The sequence below is a fragment of the Oncorhynchus keta genome, chromosome 18 (assembly GCF_023373465.1).
Source record: "Oncorhynchus keta strain PuntledgeMale-10-30-2019 chromosome 18, Oket_V2, whole genome shotgun sequence".
In the NCBI taxonomy this organism is placed as follows: domain Eukaryota; kingdom Metazoa; phylum Chordata; class Actinopteri; order Salmoniformes; family Salmonidae; genus Oncorhynchus; species Oncorhynchus keta.
The window spans coordinates 45,122,504-45,144,185 of record NC_068438.1 but is presented as its reverse complement, the minus strand read 5'-3'; the positions used below and the strand labels follow the sequence as shown (position 1 = coordinate 45,144,185).

Here is a 21,682-nt window from a genome sequence, read left to right as displayed (position 1 = left end):
ACATTAGTACCCCAGGTCATCTTAGGTTTCATTACATACAGTCGAGAAGAACTACTGAATATAAGATCAGCGTCAACTCACCATCAGTACGACCAAGAATATGTTTTCCGCGACGCGGATCCTGTGTTCTGCCTTACAAACAGGACAACGGAATGGATCGCTTGCAGCGACCCAAGGAAACGACTACGAAAAAGAGGGAAACGCGGCGGTGTTCTGGTCAGACTCCGAAAAAGGGCACATCGCGCACCACTTCCCAGTATTCTTCTTGCCAATGTCCAGTCTCTCGACAACAAGGTTGATGAAATCCGAGCAAGGGTGGCATTCCAGAGGGACATCAGAGACTGTAACGTTCTTTGCTTTACGGAAACATGGCTTACTGGGAAGACGCTATCCAGGGCGGTGCAGCCAACGGGTTTCTCCACGCACGCGCGGACAGAAACAAACATCTCTCTGGTAAGAAGAGTGGCGGGGCGTATGCCTCATGACTAACGGGACATGGTGTGATGAAGGAAACATACAGGAACTCAAATCCTTCTGTTCACCTGATTTAGAATTCCTCACAATCAAATGTAGACCGCATTATCTTCCAAGAGAATTCTCTTCGATTATAATCACAGCCGTATATATCCCCCCAAGCAGACACATCGATGGCTCTGAACGAACTTTATTTAACTCTTTGCAAACTGGAAAACATTTATCCGGAGGCTGCATTCATTGTAGCTGGGGATTTTAACAAAGCCAATCTGAAAACAAGACTCCCTAAATTTTATCAGCATATCGATTGCGCAACCAGGGGTGGTAAAACCTTGGATCATTGTTACTCTAACTTCCGCGACGCATATAAGGCCCTGCCCCGCCCCCTTCGGAAAAGCTGACCACGACTCCATTTTGCTGATCCCTGCCTACAGGCAGAAATTAAAACAAGAGGCTCCCACGCTGAGGTCTGTCCAACGCTGGTCAGACCAAGCTGACTCTACACTCCAAGACTGCTTCCATCACGTGGACTGGGACATGTTTCGTATTGCGTCAGATGGGAATATTGACGAATACGCTGATTCGGTGTGCGAGTTCATTAGAACGTGCGTCGAAGATGTCGTTCCCATAGCAACGATAAAAACATTCCCTAACCAGAAACCGTGGATTGATGGCAGCATTCGCGTGAAACTGAAAGCGCGAACCACTGCTTTTAATCAGGGCAAGGTGTCTGGCAACATGACTGAATATAAACAGTGCAGCTATTCCTCCGCAAGGCTATTAAACAAGCTAAGCGTCAGTACAGAGACAAAGTGGAATCTCAATTCAACGGCTCAGACACAAGAGGCATGTGGCAGGGTCTACAGTCAATCACGGACTACAAGATGAAATCCAGCCCAGTCACGGACCAGGATGTCTTGCTCCCAGGCAGACTAAATAACTTTTTTTGCCCGCTTTGAGGACAATACAGTGCCACTGACACGGCCTGCAACGGAAACATGCGGTCTCTCCTTCACTGCAGCCGAGGTGAGTAAGACATTTAAACGTGTTAACCCTCGCAAGGCTGCAGGCCCAGACGGCATCCCCAGCCGCGCCCTCAGAGCATGCGCAGACCAGCTGGCCGGTGTGTTTACGGACATATTCAATCAATCCCTATACCAGTCTGCTGTTCCCACATGCTTCAAGAGGGCCACCATTGTTCCTGTTCCCAAGAAAGCTAAGGTAACTGAGCTAAACGACTACCGCCCCGTAGCACTCACTTCCGTCATCATGAAGTGCTTTGAGAGACTAGTCAAGGACCATATCACCTCCACCCTACCTGACACCCTAGACCCACTCCAATTTGCTTACCGCCCAAATAGGTCCACAGACGATGCAATCTCAACCACACTGCACACTGCCCTAACCCACCTGGACAAGAGGAATACCTATGTGAGAATGCTGTTCATCGACTACAGCTCGGCATTCAACACCATAGTACCCTCCAAGCTCGTCATCAAGCTCGAGACCCTGGGTCTCGACCCCGCCCTGTGCAACTGGGTACTGGACTTCCTGACGGGCCGCCCCCAGGTGGTGAGGGTAGGCAACAACATCTCCTCCCCGCTGATCCTCAACACGGGGGCCCCACAAGGGTGCGTTCTGAGCCCTCTCCTGTACTCCCTGTTCACCCACGACTGCGTGGCCACGCACGCTCCAACTCAATCATCAAGTTTGCGGACGACACAACAGTGGTAGGCTTGATTACCAACAACGACGAGACGGCCTACAGGGAGGAGGTGAGGGCCCTCGGAGTGTGGTGTCAGGAAAATAACCTCACACTCAACGTCAACAAAACTAAGGAGATGATTGTGGACTTCAGGAAACAGCAGAGGGAACACCCCCTATCCACATCGATGGAACAGTAGTGGAGAGGGTAGCTAGTTTTAAGTTCCTCGGCATACACATCACATACAAACTGAATTGGTCCACTCACACTGACAGCGTCGTGAAGAAGGCGCAGCAGCGCCTATTCAACCTCAGGAGGCTGAAGAAATTCGGCTTGTCACCAAAAGCACTCACAAACTTCTACAGATGCACAATCGAGAGCATCCTGGCGGGCTGTATCACCGCTTGGTACGGCAACTGCTCCGCCCTCAACCGTAAGGCTCTCCAGAGGGTAGTGAGGACTGCACAACGCATCACCGGGGGCAAACTACCTGCCCTCCAGGACACCTACACCACCCGTTGTTACAGGAAGGCCATAAAGATCATCAAGGACATCAACCACCGAACCACTGCCTGTTCACCCCGCTATCATCCAGAAGGCGAGGTCAGTACAGGTGCATCAAAGCTGGGACCGAGAGACTGAAAAACAGCTTCTATCTCAAGGCCATCAGACTGTTAAACAGCCACCACTAACAGTGAGTGGCTGCTGCCAACACACTGTCATTGACACTGACCCAACTCCAGCCATTTTAATAATGGGAGTTGATGGGAATTATGTAAATATATCACTAGCCACTTTAAACAATGCTACCTTATATAATGTTACTTACCCTACATTATTCATCTCATATGCATATGTATATACTGTACTCTACATCATCGACTGCATCCTTATGTAACACATGTATCACTAGCCACTTTAGCTATGCCACTTTGTTTACTTTGTCTACACACTCATCTCATATGTATATACTGTACTCGATACCATCTACTGTATGCTGCTCTGTACCATCACTCATTCATATATCCTTATGTACATGTTCCTTATCCCCTTACACTGTGTATAAGACAGTAGTTTTGGAATTGTTAGTTAGATTACTTGTTGGTTATCACTGCATTGTCGGAACTAGAAGCACAAGCATTTCGCTACACTCGCATTTAACATCTGCTAACCATGTGTATGTGACAAATACAATTTGATTTGATTTGATTTGATTTGATTTGATTTGATTTGAATCGCTGTAAGGAAATCCATCTCACCGTGTTGCATGATGTAATTCCCCAAGCACAGAAGGAGCAGAGGTTGCTCATGGTAGGAGCTGCAAAGGAGCTGTACCTCGACCAGCAGAACCGGTCTCCAAGGGTCATGTTGAAGGTGGTCAAGGTCACTCTGCAAAGTGAAGGGAGAAGCATTGATACATTCGCCGTTCTAGATGATGGGTCAGAAAGAACAATCATTCTCACGGCGGCCACCCGTCAGCTGAACCTGGAGGGGACCCCCGAGACCCTTAATCTCAGAACGGTGCGACATGATGTTACCCAAATGAAAGGCTCTGCTGTGACCTTTAGCATTTCACCTTCAGGAAACACCGACGTGGCCTATAACATCACCAATGCCTTCACGGCAGATGGCTTGAATCTTGCAGAGCACTCCTGCGCGGTAAGTGTTCTACAGAAACAATATCCTCATCTACGAGGATTGCCTCTTCCTAACCTGGCCAGAGTAGCACCACTTATCCTGATTGGGTCAGACCACCCACATCTGGTCACCCCAACTGAGCCTATACGAGCTAGACCAGAAGGAGGGCCCGTTGCTGTCCATACATCCTTGGTTTGGGCTGTGCAAGGTCCAGCCCATCTACTTCTCTCCACCCAAGCTGTACAGTCACAGCAAGTCCTCTTCACCAGAAGCAATCCAGATCCATCCCCCTGTGCAGCCACAGACCTCCTTCGGAATGTTGAGATGCTCTGGAAGATGGACACCTTCTCCAACCGGAAGCTACAGGAGGTCACTCGCTCGAAACATGACTCCTATGCATTAGATCTCCTGGAGAAGAGCACCACCACCACTGAAATGGATGGTGTTCACAGGTATGCGAACCCACTGCTACGGGTGTCCAACCATCCTCTTCTGGCAACCACAACATGGGCTGTACTCCCAATACGGCGTTTAACGGAGCGACACCTGGTGAAGAATCCTTAGCTTGCAGAAGTTCATAACCGAGAGATTCATAACCTTGTGAAGGCAGGCTATGTCACTAAAGAGACAGCTCATGAAGATGGAAGCGCACTCCGTGAATCCTGGTATATCCCTCACCATTTTATCCAGCAACACGGTGGGAAGTATCGACTTGTCTTCAACTGTTCATTCCAAGCTGCTGGTCAAAGCCTGAATGACTGTCTACTCCACGGACCAACCTTAGGTCCTTCCTTGCTCGGTGTCCTTCTCCGGTTCCGGCAGCACTCTACAGCCATCAGTGGAGACATCAAAGCCATGTTTCATCAGATTTGTTTACTGCCGTACGACACCACTCTGCTCCGGGTCATATGGCGAGATATGGAACGAGACGCAGAGCCCACCATCTATGAATGGCAAGTACTCCCATTTTGCACCACCTGCAATCCTTGTTGTGCCATCAACGCTCTGCAGAGACACTCGTGGGAGCACCCAGACAGTGACCCAGAGGTATGGGATTCAGTGGAAAATCTTTGTGGATAACTGCTTACAGAGCATCCCATCCATGGCTGAAGCAAAAGTACTCCTTGATAAAGTATGGAATCTCCTATCCAAAGGGGGATTTGAGGTCCGACAGTGGGTGAGTAACAGAGCGGAGGTTATCCAGCACCTCATGCGACAAGCCAGGTCCAGTAGCAGTGAACTATGGCTATTGCAGTCTGGTGCTAACCCAGAAGAGCCCACTCTAGGACTGAGGTGGGGCTGCATACCAGATACCCTGGGGTATAAACACCACTCATCCCTGAGTACCGAAACCCCACTCTGCGCACCATCTATCGGACCCTGGCCAGTCAATACAATCCCCTTGGGTATATCCTGCCATACACAACCCAGGCCAAAGTCTTAGTCCAGGACCTGTGGCAGACCAAGAGGGACTGGGATGAACCGATCCACCCGGCTGACCTAGTGGAATGATGGATCTGTTGGGAAACAGAATTATCGGAGCTCTCTGAAGTCCAAATGCCAAGATGTTATGTACCACCCTGTGCTGACCAAATGGGATCATGCCTGGAACTTATTACTGTAATTTAAATATACCAATGGGTTTTCATTAATTGAATTCCCTTAATATATTTCATGACAATTTGTAAGATTCTTGTTTGCATAAAATAGACGGAGACCAGTCTTATCAATAATAGGTAACAGAATGTATTCTCTGAACGCGCTGCCACGTTACCACGAGCAACAGTTTATATACAAATAACAAGACGTCATTTCATTGCTTAAAACCTGTTAAGTCTACCCCCTACTTTTTCGAACATTCTGTTAAAAATCGCGCAACATTTCAGCGTCCTGCTACTCATGCCAGGAATATAGTCTATGCATATGATTAGTATGTGTGGATAGGAAACACTCAGACGTTTCTAAAACTGGTTAAATCATGGCTGTGACTATAACATAACGTGTGTTTCATCGAAAAGCGCAAGAAAAACTGATCACCAAAATCTGGAAAATATATCTATGCGCCACTTGCATGTATTGTCTATTGGAAAGCAAATTACATGGGGCTGAGATTGCAAGTCCTACAGCTTCCAGACGATGTCGACAGTTGCCTGGGCTTTGTTTCTTGGTCAAACGAGTAAGAGAGAGCCCATTCCTTCCGGTCTCCGACAGGATGTTTTGGCAGAGAAATTTCCAACCATGATTTTAAGACGTGGAGCTATTGAATACACATTGCCCGTGATCAATGTGATAGATTATTAACGTTTACTAATACCTAAAGTTGGATTACAAAAGTATTTCGAAGTGTTTTGTGAAAGTTTATCGTAGACTTTTTTAATTTAAAAAAATTACGTTGCGTTTTAAAACGGTATTTTTTCCTGTATCACACACTTTTCTTAGATCGATATTTAGGGTATACATGGACCAATTTAATCTAAAAAAAGACCCAATAGTGATGTTTATGGGACATCTAGGAGTGTGTCGTGGAATTATCAGCATTTGTTGGTAACATTTGTAAGATGTTTAATATTCATCAAATGTGTGTAAGTTACTTCTCATAAGAATGTATTTTGTTGTACTATAGTGGTGGCCATTGGCAGTTATCTGTTCTATGTCAGGACTAAGTTGCATGGGCCGCTGAGAGGGGAGAGGTCAAAGTGTCATCATGTGTAAACATATATTTTACTCCCTACCTTTCCCAGTGGGGAAAGGAGGGGTTGAAGTGTCTGGAACCATTCTATGCTCCCTCTTATGTTGTTTCTATCTTAACCTATAGCCTCACCCCCTCTCCGTGAGTTTGTCCAGGAGTTTGTATTTTGAGTGGATTGTATATAAATGACAATTTGATATATGCCTGTTGATATGGAGGAATTGATTCATGGTTCTGGGGTTTGGGAAAGGAGACAAAGCTGAACGATGAATTATGTCTATGCTGTCTGACTATGGGTGTCTTTGCTATTAAAAGTTGCATTGTAAGAGGGCCCTCAGAATCTTCACTGGGAGACACTGAATTTATCTGAGAGTCACAGGATTGTGATAAGAGCTCATATAATTAAAGATGGACTTTTATAACTAACTCTGACGTGTGTGTGTGGTTTGCTCCCATGATTAGGTAAATAGAGGAAATTTCTACGACAAGTGCCAACAAAGAAGATCGTCAAAGGTAATGAATGTTTTATATTTTATTTCTGAGTTTTGTGTAGCGCCGGCTATGCTAATTATTTTGTTTACGTCCCCTTCAGGTATTTCGGGGTGTTGCATGCTATCAGATAATAGCTTCTCATGCTTTCGCCGAAGAGCATTTTAAAAATCTGACTTGTTGGCTGGATTCACAACGAGTGTAGCTTTAATTCAGTACCCTGCATGTGTGTTTTAATGAACGTTTGCGTTTTAACGAGTGCTATTAGCATTTAGCGTAGCGCATTTGCATTTCCAGATGGCTCGATGGGACGCATGCGTGTCGGGTCGACTTAAGAGTTTAACAGAATCCCCTCCTCTCGGCCGGGACAAAGGGAACTTTAAAGGTTCATGAGGTTCTGAGTGCTCTCTGAACCCCCAAGCACATACACAGGACACACAACTGTTAGTGGAATTTTTAAATTCCTATATGTTTTATAGCCAAAATCAATTTCGCACTCTCTCTAGTTCATTAATGAGGTGTAAGTTAATTAATTATGCATGAAGTAGATTGAGACCAGTCTTAAAAGCCAGGTAACAGCGTTTAATTCCAGAGAGTACTGACCCAAAATACAAAGAACATTACATTTTAAAGAGAGAACATAAAATGACGTCATCAGTTTCACACACTCTCTCCGATCCCCACAATAGCGCAGTGTCTTTAGGTCTGGAGACCTTCTTCTACTCCCCTCATAAAACTACATTCCAAACTGTCTAAAAGATATACTTTCCTCCACTAATGGAACACAAAACAAACATTCTTATCTGTCTGAAAAGATACATCATCCTTCTCCCTTAAACCCGCAAGGTACAGACAATTAATTTGTTTTTCTTACATTTTCAGTAACAGCTTAACCAAGAACCCATAGTATTAGAATAAATGGTTCTAATTAGAAATGTATACATAATTAATCATTTCAACTATAATTTCCTCCAACAACAACACAACTGAATTAACTTTTGACCCCTCAACATTATCGATCACCACTTAGCTGACAGTTCTAATTAATAACAGAAAACCTAGGAATGCACTCACTGTCTTATCTAAAACACCCCAGAGCTAAGTTCCGTCGGTTCAAACATAGGTTAACTACCTTATCTGCTTACTTAATCCACAACCCATTCGTTTATGCCTAGTTGGAATGGTGTTCATTAACTTTAATTATTTCTTGTCCATGTCACACAATCCCTTCTTATGAACTCATATTGTTAATCAGATATAATAAAACAGAGTATAAGTTTACTTAGTTACAGTTCCATTTAAATGATTTGTTCAGTCATTTAATCATAATTTTCCTAACAAAATGCATGTGTTCTGTGACGCTTCGGAGCGCTTATGGGGCGGTTACCTATCTAAGAGTGGAGGATAAGGCAGGCCACACCCATGTCTCCTTTGTCATGGCCAGGTCCAGGGTCGCAACCAAGAAGCAGTTGTCAATGCCTAGGCTGGAACTCAGTGCCGCCCTTTCTGGAGCCCAGATGGCCTCTACCTTGCGAGCCGAGCTCACCTTGCCAATCCAAAGGGTCATCTACTGGAGTGATTTGACCACTGTATTAACCTGGCTCAAGTCGGAGTCCTGCAGGTATAAGGTCTTTGTCGGGAACTCGCATTGCGGAAATCCAAGACCTAACCGAAGTCCAGGCCTGGAGGTATGTTCATAGCATAAACAATCCTGCTGATGACGTTACTCATGGTAAAACCCTTAAAGAACTGGCTCAACCCCATCGCTGGAGCTTGGGACCACCATTCTTGGTGGTCTACCTAAGTATGGTCTACCTAAGTATGGTCTACCTAAATCTACCTAAGAAAAGGCTACCAAGTATGGTTCTCAATAAGAGACAACGATAGACAGCTGCCTCTGATTGAGAACCACATCCCGCCAAACACACAGAGAATAAAACATAGAACCCACAACATAATGAATGCCCACCCCAACTCACGCCCTGACCAAACCCAAAATAGAGACATAAAAGGATCTCTAAGGTCAGGACGTGACAGAGTTTACAGTATTCCCTAACACATGTTTCCCCCTAGACACAACTACGCCAACAAAAAGTCCTGCAGCTCTGTTGGACAGTGGGTAAGTACATTGTCAATGGTAGGCTTTAAAGGGACTCTTATAGCTCATCTCTTGGCAGTAGCAGTCTAGACAACTTTATCACTGACCTCAACCCAGTGTCTCTTAGCGCATTCTGTCAGTCAGTCCACTGACACCCCTATAAAATCACATTCTACTTGAACAGAGCTATGCTCAATCATGAGGCATCAAAGCCCAAGGAACTGAATATATTATGACACGCTGTAGAAGGAAGGAAAGTAGTGTAGAAACCTACCAAAACCAAAGAGGCAACAACAAATTAAATCCCTCCTGGACAAAATGTTGCACTGTAATAGTGAAGGTGCAAACTTACCAATAGAAAACCTAAACAATATATTTGATCTTGTCATGTTACGACCTTAGTTATTTTATTATGTCTTTGTTTTAGTATGGTCAGGGCGTGAGATGGGTGGGTTGTCAATGTTCTTTTTTTCTATAATTAGGGATTTTCTGTGTTTGGCCTGGTATGGTTCTCAATCAGAGGCAGCTAGCTGTCAATTGTTGTCCCTGATTGAGAATCATACTTAGGTAGCCTGGTTTCACTTTTGAGGGTGTTTATTTTTTCGTGTTATTGTTTGTGCCACACGGGACTGTTTCGGTTTTGATTACTTCACATTTATTGTTTTGTTCAGTGTTCGTTGTTTATTTAAAAAACTATGAACACTTACTACGCTGCGCATTGGTCCTCAGAACCTTTATACTACTTGTCTTCGTCAGAAGAAGTGGAGATACCTATCTAACTAAAAACATAGAGACCTAGAAAATCAGAGTTTACGCCTTCACTATGGTGAATCAGTCACCACCGTCCTGAGGAGAGACACATGATATGAGGGGTTAATATGGTAATCGGGGGGAAGCTGTAACCTGTAACTCACCTCATTCAGTCTCCTCAGAACTTTAAATGGCCCCACAAACCGCTGACACAGCTTCCGGCAGGGCAGGCGGAGGGGCAGGTTTGGGGTCGAGAGCCAGACCGGGTCCTCCGGGACCTTACTGGGGTGATGGTCTGCGCAGGCTTTCTGGCGCAGCACGGTACACTGAAGGTGAACATGGGCGGCGTCCCATGTTTCCTCCGCATGCCGGAACCAGTCATCCCCCGCAGGAGTCTTGGTCTGACTTTGATGCCAAGGAGCAAGAACCGGCTGATACCCCAGTATGCACTGGAAGGGGGAGAGGTTAGTGGAGGAGTAGCGGAGCGAGTTCTGGGCCATCTCTGCGCAGGGCACGAACGCTGCCCATTCTCCCAGCCTGTCCTGGCAATAAGATCTCAGAAACCTACCCACATCCATGTTAACTCTCTCCACCTGCCCGTTACTTTCGGAGTGAAAACCTGAGGTAAGGCTGATCGAGGCCCCCAGACCTTCCATGAACGCCCTCCAGACCCTTGAAGTGAACTGGGGACCCCAATCAGACACTGTCCTCAGACATGTCCTCAGGCACCCCATAGTGCCGGAAGCAATGTGTAAACAAGGCCTCGGCAGTCTGTAGGGCTGTAGGGAAACCGGGCAGTGGGAGGAGACGGCAGGAGTTAGAAAAATGGTCCACAACGACCAGGAACGTGGTGTTACCCCGTGAGGGAGGTAGATCGGTAAGGAAGACCACCGACAGGGTCGTTGTGGAATGGGTAAGGGGTGTAACTTACCTCTGGGCAGATGCCTAGGAGCCTTACACTGAGCGCACACCGAGCAAGAGGCAACATGAACCCTCACGTCCTTAGCCAAAGTGGGCCACAAGTACTTCCCACTCAGACAGGACACCATCCGACCGATGCATGGATGACCAGAGGAGGGTGACGTGTGGGAAGGAGGGTGACGGAGGGTGACGTCAATAGATCAGCCGGTCACGGACAGCAGACGGAACGTACAGACGCCCAGCGGGACTCTGGAGGGGAGCGGGCTCTGCACGTAGCACCTGCTCAATGTCTGCGTCCAGCTCCCACACTACCGGCGCCACCAGGCAGGAGGCCGGGAGTATGGGGATGGGATCCATGGAACGCTCCTCTGTGTCATTGATAGAGGAAATTATGGTTGAAATGACTAATTATGTATACATTCCAATCAGAACTGACTAGTCTCTCTTGCTCCCTTTCCCAATTGTATATAATGTAGTCAGGAGTTTAGTAACAATGAAGGTCTGTTCCTTAGTTCATTCAGTTGTACAAATCTCCAGGTGGTGGGAACGGGCCATCTCCAGATTGTTGAGAATGTTGATTTATGCTGACTGGCCTTGACTTCGTGCTGATAACGCGAGGGCCCTCTGCTTGTGAAATGGAACGTTTGGAAAACGTCATTTTCAGTTTATAACCTGTGGAAATGTGTGTAAGCATTTAGTACTCTCTGGAATTAAACGCTCTTACCTGACTTTTAAGTATGGTCTCGATCTACTTCATACATAATTAATGAACTTACCCCTCATTAATGAATTAGAAACGAGTGCAAATTTGGTTTTGGCTGTAAAACAATAAGGAATTTAGAAATTCCTCTATCAATTTGGTCCTTCGAGTGCCGGATCTAAATATCTCTCCCTGTGCCTGGAGGTAATACGCTGGAAAATCGTGCACGGACGAGTTTTTGACTCGTTTTACTAAAGACCTGACCTCTGAATTGAGGTTAAAATTGAAACAGGCCTGCGTATTATCACAGAGGACAGAGAGAGTGACTAGATTCAAACGAACACTGCTTCTCCCAGTCGGCAGCAGGTATGTAGTTTTAATTCTCGATTCTGGGGGGATTTGAGTTATTTTTACATTACATTACATTTAAGTCATTTAGCAGACGCTCTTATCCAGAGCGACTTACAAATTGGGCCATTATTTGATTGATGTTCTAAAAATTGTAGAATTCATCAATAAGGGGAGCTTTGCCATTCCCACAGGGTTTGTATGACCATCATACACTGGGTTTTGTATAACCGATATACACTGAAGCAGGTTCGAAAATAATCTGTGGTAATGTGCACTACCGTAAATAAACTAAACTTAATCATGAGAGGTAAAAACGCCCGAGATTAAGACGGGATATTAAATAGGTACTGGGGGAGAGGACGGTGATCTTGTAAAAATACTAGGCGTGGGGAGACAGCAAGGGAATGCGTAAGATAACTGGATTGGTCATTTGAATAGTGGCAGTATTGATCACCGTTCCGATTCAACTAATACTACGGAAATATCCAAATAAGGAGGAGAGGGAATTAAAAATCTAAAGAAATGAGATAAAAGCCAAATCTATAGACATGATAGTTCCATGCGAGAGGGGAATTTAACAACTAGTGGCGTGAGATAACGATTATTAGAGTTCTTTACTGACACAACCGGGCCTTACAAACCCTGGGCTTATAGTTGCTAGGTTAGACCTAAAAATCTGATTCAAAAGTCAAAACTATTGGTAAGATTTCCATAAAAGAGCTAAACTTAATCATGAGAGATTAAGACAGAAAAGGAAGGATTGTTTAGCCGAATAAGGAGGAGAGGTCAACTTAGTCTAGAGTAGTGAGATTTGAGACATTAACGTTGAAAGTCCCAAAAGGAATATCCTATGGGTCAAATGTGATGTCCGATCAAAAGTCTTCTATGGACGCGGTTCACAGGATGGAAAATACATACTGATTATTTTTAAAGGAACACACACATAGGCAGACAGAATAATAACTCGAAGTAACTAAGTAACGGTAAATTACAAATTTATAGAACTGCACGCACATAGAATTAAAAAATTATATAGTAAGTTGAGAAGTTCGGTTGGGTTTACTCTGATGATTAGAATTTGGAACTGAGCTCAAATCTGAATAGGGAATATATATTTTATAAAGGCGGGCAGATTTGTGGCTATAGCCAGCAACGGAATTGCTAGACACTCAATGGGGCTATATAGTGCAACGCTTTGGACTATAAATTAGGTAAGAATAGTTTAATCGTAAGAAGTTGTGATTGTTTTTCCGAGTATTGAGTTTTGGTTAAGGTAACGCCAGTGAATTTGAACAAAAAATGACATATTCTAAAAATGATCTGAATTCCGTTCTCATTGCGGGGAACAAATAAAATGTCTTATTTTAAAAGGGACAGTGCACGGTAATCACAGTGGTTGGAGTGTATGACAGGGGAAAAAATATTGTGGGACGACAAGTCGAAGATAGAAAAATAAGTTACATGATACATCAAGAGATTTAAAACGAACGATGTGAAGGGATCATCAGAATTATTGGGTGTCGTTGTAGGAGTGAAAGTTTGGGTTAAGGGGATTTCCCTGTTCCCAGAGACAAGGCATTTTAAAGGCGTACACTCACTAATGCTGGTCTGAGTTTGTAATTAGACAAGTGAATAATGTATTGGGAAGAGAGTTGTAATTAAAATACTAAGTCAAAGACGAGACAGGTACTTAGAGCAAAATGGATTCTAAATGATAACAAAGAGACAATTATGATTTATGCCCATCGAAAAGCTTTTATAAAATTAGCGAATTTAGAGATGTTGGTTGGGGTGGTAAATTATAATTCAGGATTTGAACAGTTGTGATAAATAAGGTTTGGTTAATCGAACAAGAATTATTTACAATTCATTTGAAGTCGCTACGAATTGGCAGGTTGAGCGCTTGATGATGACGTCACTAGCAAGGCACTTTTGTCACTGGGGATAACGGAGCAAATCGTATGGCTGTTAGTGTGTGGATCGAGGTTTCGAGTAACTTTTCAGAAGTTGATATAAAAGTGTTTTGTTTATTTGTTTACTGGTTATGGTCAATTTTATGGTTTGATTTAACTTAGTTGAACAGTGTGTTCTGGCGGGTTTAGGTAGAACTCTTTGTTCCGTGACGGATGGGAGTTACCCAAAAGTAAGTAAATTAAAGGAGCCATGAGGGAATGCAAATGCATATTTATTAAATATCGGGGATTAAATTACGGATTCCTTACACTATGAAATGTACGACATTTGCGGCAGAGAGAAAAAGTAATGCATTGGATAATAATGTTATCGGGTTAATTGTATCTAAAGGTAGCATGGTCATTTAAGTAAACATATCCGTAGACGATGTTTAAAACTTATGATTAATGATTTGAGTCAAAGGGGAATTATCATTAGGTTTTAGTTATAGTTCACTTATTGAGTTTCTGATTCGAGGTAGCATTAGTGAATGATAGTTAGGGGTGTGGTGTCTCACTTTTAGAGGCCTCCTGGGATTATAATTTTGGGGAGAGTGGGGGAGAGAGCAGCTTTAAACGACCAAATTGAAAAAGGTCTGCAAATTATATATATATAAAACAACTGTTAGAACGATTTGTTTTAGTGCAAGGGTATTTTAAAGAGGCACGCTCACATATAGAACCTTATGAGATGTTTTTTTATGGGTTTGAATTATACAGGTGACTATTTCTATTGTAAGGATAAAGGGTTCTTTATGCCTAATATGGTATGACCTTTTGACCTTATCATGACTGGCTTCTGAGGTCTGATCAGCCTCAGGGGAGAGTCATTTGTATAATGAATGGGGTCATATTGAGTTACTAGTTTTAAGGTAAATTCATTAGAAATGAAGCAGTTTTGGTTGAGGGCTTAGAATTACTGTTTGAACCGCAAATGAGAAAGTGGTTCAGGATTCTGTCTTATAACATTAGCTGTGAAGTTTTTTGAATGGGCTATTAGGGATTTGGTATTGTAACAGGGAGAAAGTCATATTTATCATTGAGAATAAATAGGGGAAGATAACATATTTTGAGCCAACAGGGCAGGGAAGAAATCGAGATATTTTTGTTTGGTTTTAACACTCGTGTACAGGAATGTCAAAAGACGGGGGACATTACCTGTGTAATGGGGGAGGGTGTCCGTATGGGGATTACATGATAACCAACTTGGGACAGTTCTGGGATTGGAGAAGAGGATATCCTTATAGCATTAGGGGATCCCACAAAGGTGGATAGGTTTTCCATGATATGGGGGAAACCTGGGAGCACTGTTGAACTTTGTAAATGAAATCCTACTAACCATCAAAACTATTAAGCTCTCTGATGCAGGCACTTACACCCTCAGACTACAAAGGACCATGTCAGACACGATGGGTGTGTTTTCTATTAAGGTACTGCCAAAACCAGAGGTCCCAGACGAACCAGGGCCAGACACACTCCTCTACCACCCCTGGACCGAACCTGCTACTACTGGGTTAAAAATCCCATTCAGGTAATTAATGTTAGACTATTCAACTATTGATCAATTAGGGACTGAGACTGGTTTTGATGGTAGGGACAATTTGTGGCTGTCTTATACAGAATAGACTTGCTTAGGATATGCTTCTTGCTAGTCAGGGGGGCGCCTGCAAGATGTTCGGTGAACAATGTTACACGTATATTCCTAATAACACCAGTCCAGATGGTAGTATATCTAAGGGCCTTAATGGGCTTGATGCACTATCTGCTGAGATGAGGACCATGGCAGGGGTGGAGGAGTCTGACTGTTCTCTTAGTTGGGAGCCTGGTTTGGTAAGTATACTGGTATGGTGGTTACTGGATTTCTGACCCTAATTCTTGTATTCTGCTTGCATCATACCGTGTTTTAAGAAGTCTGTTACAGATGTGGTGAAGGCTTCAGGCATGATGCCTTTGCTTGATGCTCCAGTTGGAGAGGTTGAGGTGAAGCATGCTTTCAGGGGAGGATGAGACTGACTGAGGATGACCCATGTATGTTTGTTCTCCCTGTCGTGAAAGGTGGCATGGTGCCCACCTGGTGCAGGATAGGAATAACTGAGAGGACCAGATGGGTTATAAGAATGCTTTGTTCTGCTTTACTCTGTTTTCCATGACCAAAGTTTTATTCCACACTTTGCAACCCATGTTATTGTCAGATAGAATACTGAGGGTCCTCAAGGAGAGGGCTTGTTAGTGTAGGAAGGATTTTTAATATGGTTAGCATTTATTAGATTATACGTTTTTAAATAGTATTACATTTAAAAGGAATATAGGACATCTATGATGATTTAGGATTATTGTTAGGATTAAGATAGATTGATTAAGGAAATGTAAGGACTTTAGAGAAAAGCCGCTCATAGACATGTTCTTTCTAAAAGAAAATCCATGAGTTTAGATAAAGCCAAACGGTGAGGCATGTAGTTCAAATTTGGGAACATGAGAAACATAGCTATAGACAGATAGGGGAAAGACAGACAGAAGAGCCCTCCCCCGCACTGCAGAGACCTTGAAGGTTGGAGAGCAGAGAAGTTTTAGAAGGGGAGCCAGGACGAGCAAAGATAACATAGTGTGTAGATAACAGTTACTGAGTGGAGACAAAAGCGAGAATTGGACATGTGGGAAATGAAAGGGACACTCCTAAATGATAATGTCAGACATAAGGATAATTCACTAAATCTTACCTAAGTCATTGTGTAAGAATAAGGCAAGGTTGTTACCTGGGCAGAGACAGGTAACAAAGGGGGGATGGGTAAATAGTGTTCGAGAATATTATTATTATATTATTATTATATTAGGATGTGACCTACGGGATAATTAACTGATAAAAAAAAATGTTAGCTAATAAACAGAACGAATTAGAAACTGTTTTATTAACCAAACCGTATGTCAAAAGTTTTATGCCCAGCAGGAGAACTACAGAAGGAGGTGGCACACGAGATTCAACCAGGAGACTGGGTCTGGGTCCAATCACTAAAGAAAAAAAACTGGAAGCAGCCTCGGTGGGAGGGACCATTCCAAGTACTACTGGTGACTGCCTTCGCTGTGAGATTAGCCGAAAGAGCTACCTGGGTGCATATCACACATTGTAAGAGGGTAAGGCACGCTAACACTGTCGAACAATCACAGGAGTAGGAGAGGAACCGTGACCCATATGGAACGGGGGTCAAACTCCTTCTGAAGATTCCCTATACCCGACCTTTCCCCAGCTGTGAGCGTTCATAGAAGTGAAGTGATGGCTTGGCCTCTGGCTGTTGATATGTTCTCAGGGAGAGGGTGGGGCTTCACGTGTGTGCTGACCATCCTGAGCTGTTTTATTGTGGGGGCCATATTCCTGATTCACCATGATCCCCCGGAGAGTGCCAAAGAGGATCATTTGACTCATGTGCTAGATGAGGGAAATGGGATGTTACCAAAGATTCTCAAAAGGTCACTGAAACAAAACAGTAAGGAAGTGAGGGTGGAATTGGGCAAGGATCTCTCAGTAGAATTTTGTGTAGACCAATTGGGGTCATTCACTCCTTGGCAGTCTAGAACCATGGGACTCTATGGGAAGTATTTGTGTAAATCACCGTGTAAGTCGTGGAGCCAGGTCATAGCTCACACTGAAAGGGATGGCTATGTAAACCCATACACTCAATTTGGGACCAGGTGGAGTATAGTAAGGGTTGGCGTTTTGGACTGTGTTCCCGAGCAGAGGAAGTATTGTATAAAGGTGCGAATTAACATTAAGGCGGTCAATACTCAGGACCTCGGGTAATGTTATGCCTGTGCAAACGCAAAACCCCAGTTAACAACTATCCCTTTCCCACTGAACGGAATTAATTCCCCTACGGGAATGGCATGTATGGTAAAGCTGTTTGTGAAAGCAGGAATGCCAGATAATGACAGTTGTATTGATTTGCACTATTTATATCCCCAGGTTCCCCTTAAATCAAGACTTCCTCCCTTTACCGTGACGAGAGGAGAATATTACTGTTTGGCCAGATACAGTACACATGGGAAATACGTGGGGGAAGTTAGTACTTGCAATAAGACAGAGAATATGACCACTGACGAGACCATGTCTGAATTGACAGGCTGGTTGAACTCTGGGGATTTCAATAAAATAAAATGTGCCAGTGTTGACACCTAGTGGTTGTGTGGGTCATGTGCAGACAACAGGACATTAAGTTATCTAAAAGGGAAAAGAGAAGCACTTCATCTGGGTCATTTGATGACAAGGTATACATTGATAACATTGGGGTTCCAGGAGAGGTGCCAGATGAGTCAAAGCAAGAAATCAGATCCTAGCAGGATTAGAGTTAAGCATTTCCGGGGTTCTACTCTCACAAGAGCGTGGACTGGATTAATTATAGTTATGATAATCAACAGCGCTTTAGCAGGAATACCAAAGGTGTTATTAAAGGTTTTGTAGAACAGACTGAAGCAACCAGCTGGAGGACCTGACAGAATAGAATTGCATTAGATAAAAGGGGGAAGTGGGCGTGATAATCAGGACCATGTCTTACATCCCGGGGTAACACAGCTCCGGACGAATCAGTGCCCGAAGCCTCAGCTGGTTTGACCACCCTGGCTCACGGGTTGGCAGAAAACTCTGGGGTGAATACTTCCCTGACTAATTGGTTTGATAGTACGTTTGGAAAATGGAAAAATGTTATAATCACGGTGTTATGGGCGGAATCCACCTGCATGACTGTTTTAATTTTATGCGGCTGTTGTCTAATTCCCTGTGTGCAAGGCCTTGTTTCCAGGACTCTGGAGAGATCAATGACACTACAGATGGCGTTATGGGCCGATTCCAGGTACTGACCTTTGGAGGACTGAAGGCATGTCTACAGAGGAAGTGGACGAATCTGAATCTGTCATTTGTGGGGAATTTATGTTTGATGAGAATAGTGTTGAGATGAAGGGGAATTAGATTGTAATTTGTTTCAATGATTAAACTGTTTTTTAATAAAGATTGTAAAAAAAAAATCTTGGTGGTCAGTCCAGATGAGATTTTGGTGGTCAGTCCAGATGAGAAAAGGTATTTAGCCCCCTCAAGCCAATGTCTCCACGCCTTCAAAGCCCTGATGACAGCCAACAGCTCCCGGTTCCCCACGTCATAGTTTTGCTCCGCAGGGCTGAGCTTCCTCAGGAAGAAAACACAGGGGCGGAGCTTTGGTGGCGTACCCGAGCGCTGAGAGAGCACGGCTCCTATCCCAGCCTCGGACACGTCCACCTCCACTATGAATGCCAAAGAGGGATCTGGATGGGCCAGCACGGGAGCCGAGGCAAACAGAGCCCTCAGGTGACCAAAAGCCATGTCCGCCTCAGCCAACCACTGCAAACTAACGAGTCCCACGAGAGGCAGCCCCAAAACAAATTTGGTGGGGCGGCACACGGGGAGATTGGCGGAGGTAGGGTTTAAACCTGAGCCAACTCCCCGTGCTTACCGTATGGCGCGTGTGACTGGTCAGGCACCGTGTTATGCAGTGATGCGCACGGTGTCTCCTGTACGCATTCAAAGCCCGGTGCACTCTGTTCCAGCTCCCCGCAATTGCTGTGCTAGAATGGGACGGATTGCACCGGCTCAGTGCTCCTGGCCCTCCGGTGCATCTCTTCGGTCCAGGATATCCTGCACCAGCTCTACGCACGGTATCACCAGTTCGCCAGCACAGCCCAGTGCGAACTGTTCCAGCTCCCCGCACTTTCCGTGCTACAGGGGGGATTCAGCCAGGATGCGTTGTGCCAGCTCTGCGCTCTAGACCTCCAGTGCGCCTCCACGGCCCAGCATAACTTGCGCCAGCTCTATGCACTATGTCTCCTTCATAGCCCAGTGCGTCCCGTGCCAGCTCTCCATAATCACTGAGCCAGGATGTGTTGTGGCAGCTCCCCGCACCAGGCTTCCAGTACGTCTCCTCAGTCTGGTGAAATCTGTTCCGGCTCCATGTACGAAGCCTCCAGTGATGATCCATGGCCCGAAGCCTCCTGTGATGATCCATGGTACGAAGCATCCAGTGAGGATCCATGGCACGAAGCCTCCAGTGATGATCCATGGCCCGGAGCCTGCAGTGATGATCCATGGCACGGAGCCTCCAGTGATGATCCATGGCACTGAGCCTTCAGCGAGTGTTCCAAGTCCGGAGCCTTCAGCGAGGGTTCCCAGTCCAGAGCCTTCAGCGAAGGTTCCCAGTCCAGAACCTTCAGCGAGGGTTCCCAGTCCAGAGCTCCCAGCGAGGGTTCCCAGTCCAGAGCCTTCAGCGAAGGTTCCCAGTCTAGAGCCTTCAGCGAGGGTGCCCAGTCCAGAGCTTCCAGCGAGGGTTCCCAGTCCAGTGCCTTCAGCGAGAGTTCCCAGTACAGAGTCTTCAGCGAGGGTTACCAATCCGGAGTCTCCAGCGACGGTCCGCAGTCCAGAGCCTCCAGCGGCGGTCCGCAGTCCGGAGCCTCCAGCGACGGTCTGCAGTCCCAAGCCTCCAGCGACGGTCTGCAGTCCCGAGCCTCCAGCGACGGTCTGCAGTCCCGAGCCTCCAGCGTCAATCCGTAGTCCCGAACCTCAAGCGGCGATCCGCAGTCCCGAGCCTCCAGCGGTGGACTCCAGTCCAGAGCCTCCGGCGATGTTCTACAGTCTGGAGGTCCCGGCGACGATCCCTGCACCGGAGGCTGCACTGAAGTGGGGGGAGCCTAAAGCGAAGCGGGGTGTGCGTCCCATTTTGTAGCCCCCACCGAGAGTAGATGCCCACCCGCACCCTCCCCTATAGGTTCAGGTTTGCGGCCGGAGTCCGCACCTTTGGGGGGGGGTGGGGGGGGTTTGGGGGGTACTGTTACACCCTGACCTTAGAGATCCTTATTTATTCTCTATGTTTGGTTAGGTCAGGGTGTGACTCGGGTGGGAGAATCTATGTTTTCTATTTCTTTGTTGTTTTGCCTAGTGTGGTTCCCAATCAGAGGCAGCAGTCTATCGTTGTCTCTGATTGGGGATCATATATAAGTTGTCATTTCTGTTTGGGTTTTGTGGGGTGTTGTTTTCCGTTTAGTATTTGTGCCTGACGGAAATGTTTTGTATTCGTTATTTTTGTTTGAGTGATTCTTGACAATAAAAATCATGAACACTTTCTAAGCTGCGCTTTGGTCCACTCTTCCTTATGAAGACGAGCATTATAGATCCGCTTCGGGAAAGTCGTATTTCTGGTCATAATGTTGGTAAGTTGATGTTTCTCTTATATCCAATAGTTCCTCCCAGCTGTATGTAACAAGACTTAAGATTGGGGTAACAGTGTAAGAAATAATACATACAAAAAAACATAATACTGCATAGTTTCCTAAGAACGCAAAGCGAGGCAGCCATCTCTGTCGGCGCAATAGACCTCTTCCTAATTGCTTGTTGTTGTTGACAGTATTGTTTTGCATTGTTACTGCACTGCTGGAACATAAGCATTTCATTACACCCACAATAACATTTAGCAAAATATGTGTACACAACCAATCAAATTTGATTTTATTTTGATTTCTCTGTGTGTCTCTTGATTCATCACAGCCTCATTATTAGCTTGGAGCTAAAGACCCCTTAATAACAGACACCAAGCAATAAACTGGTACATCTGTGAAGGGGGAGAGAGAGAGGGAGAGAGGGGGAGAAAGAGAGGGAGAGAGAGAGGGAGAGAGGGGGAGAAAGAGAGGGGGAGAAAGAGAGGGGGAGAGAGAGAGAGAGAGAGAGAGAGAGAGGGGGGAGAGAGAGAGAGAGAGAGAGGGGGAGAGAGAGGAGAGAGGGGAGAAAGAGAGGGGGAGAAAGAGAGAGGGAGAGAGAGAGGGGGAGAGAGAGAGAGAGAGAGAGAGAGAGAGAGAGAGAGGGAGAGAGAGAGAGAGGGGGAGAGAGAGAGAGGGAGAAAAACAGTTCACC

General features: G+C 45.3%; 1 protein-coding gene across 2 annotated transcripts; it reads left to right on the top strand.

The window, feature by feature from the left end:
- Positions 1–4,600: 4,600 nt before the first annotated feature.
- On the top strand, positions 4,601–20,532 carry LOC127908837 (uncharacterized). Of its 2 annotated transcripts, XM_052468528.1 has the most exons (3): positions 4,601–7,019; positions 15,198–15,298; positions 16,697–20,532. In XM_052468528.1, exon 3 carries the CDS (start codon positions 19,596–19,598, stop codon positions 20,499–20,501), a length of 906 nt encoding a protein of 301 aa, XP_052324488.1. In that variant the 5' UTR covers positions 4,601–7,019; positions 15,198–15,298; positions 16,697–19,595; the 3' UTR covers positions 20,502–20,532. The 2 variants fall into 2 exon arrangements, with proteins under 2 accessions (XP_052324488.1, XP_052324489.1); XM_052468529.1 differs by lacking the exon at positions 4,601–7,019 and having other exon boundaries at positions 12,662–15,298.
- The last annotated feature ends 1,150 nt before the right edge of the window (positions 20,533–21,682 follow it).

Excerpts from the sequence above, each read along its gene's own strand:
- LOC127908837 (XM_052468528.1), top strand. The coding sequence starts at position 19,596 with ATGCACTATGTCTCCTTCATAGCCCAGTGCGTCCCGTGCCAGCTCTCC.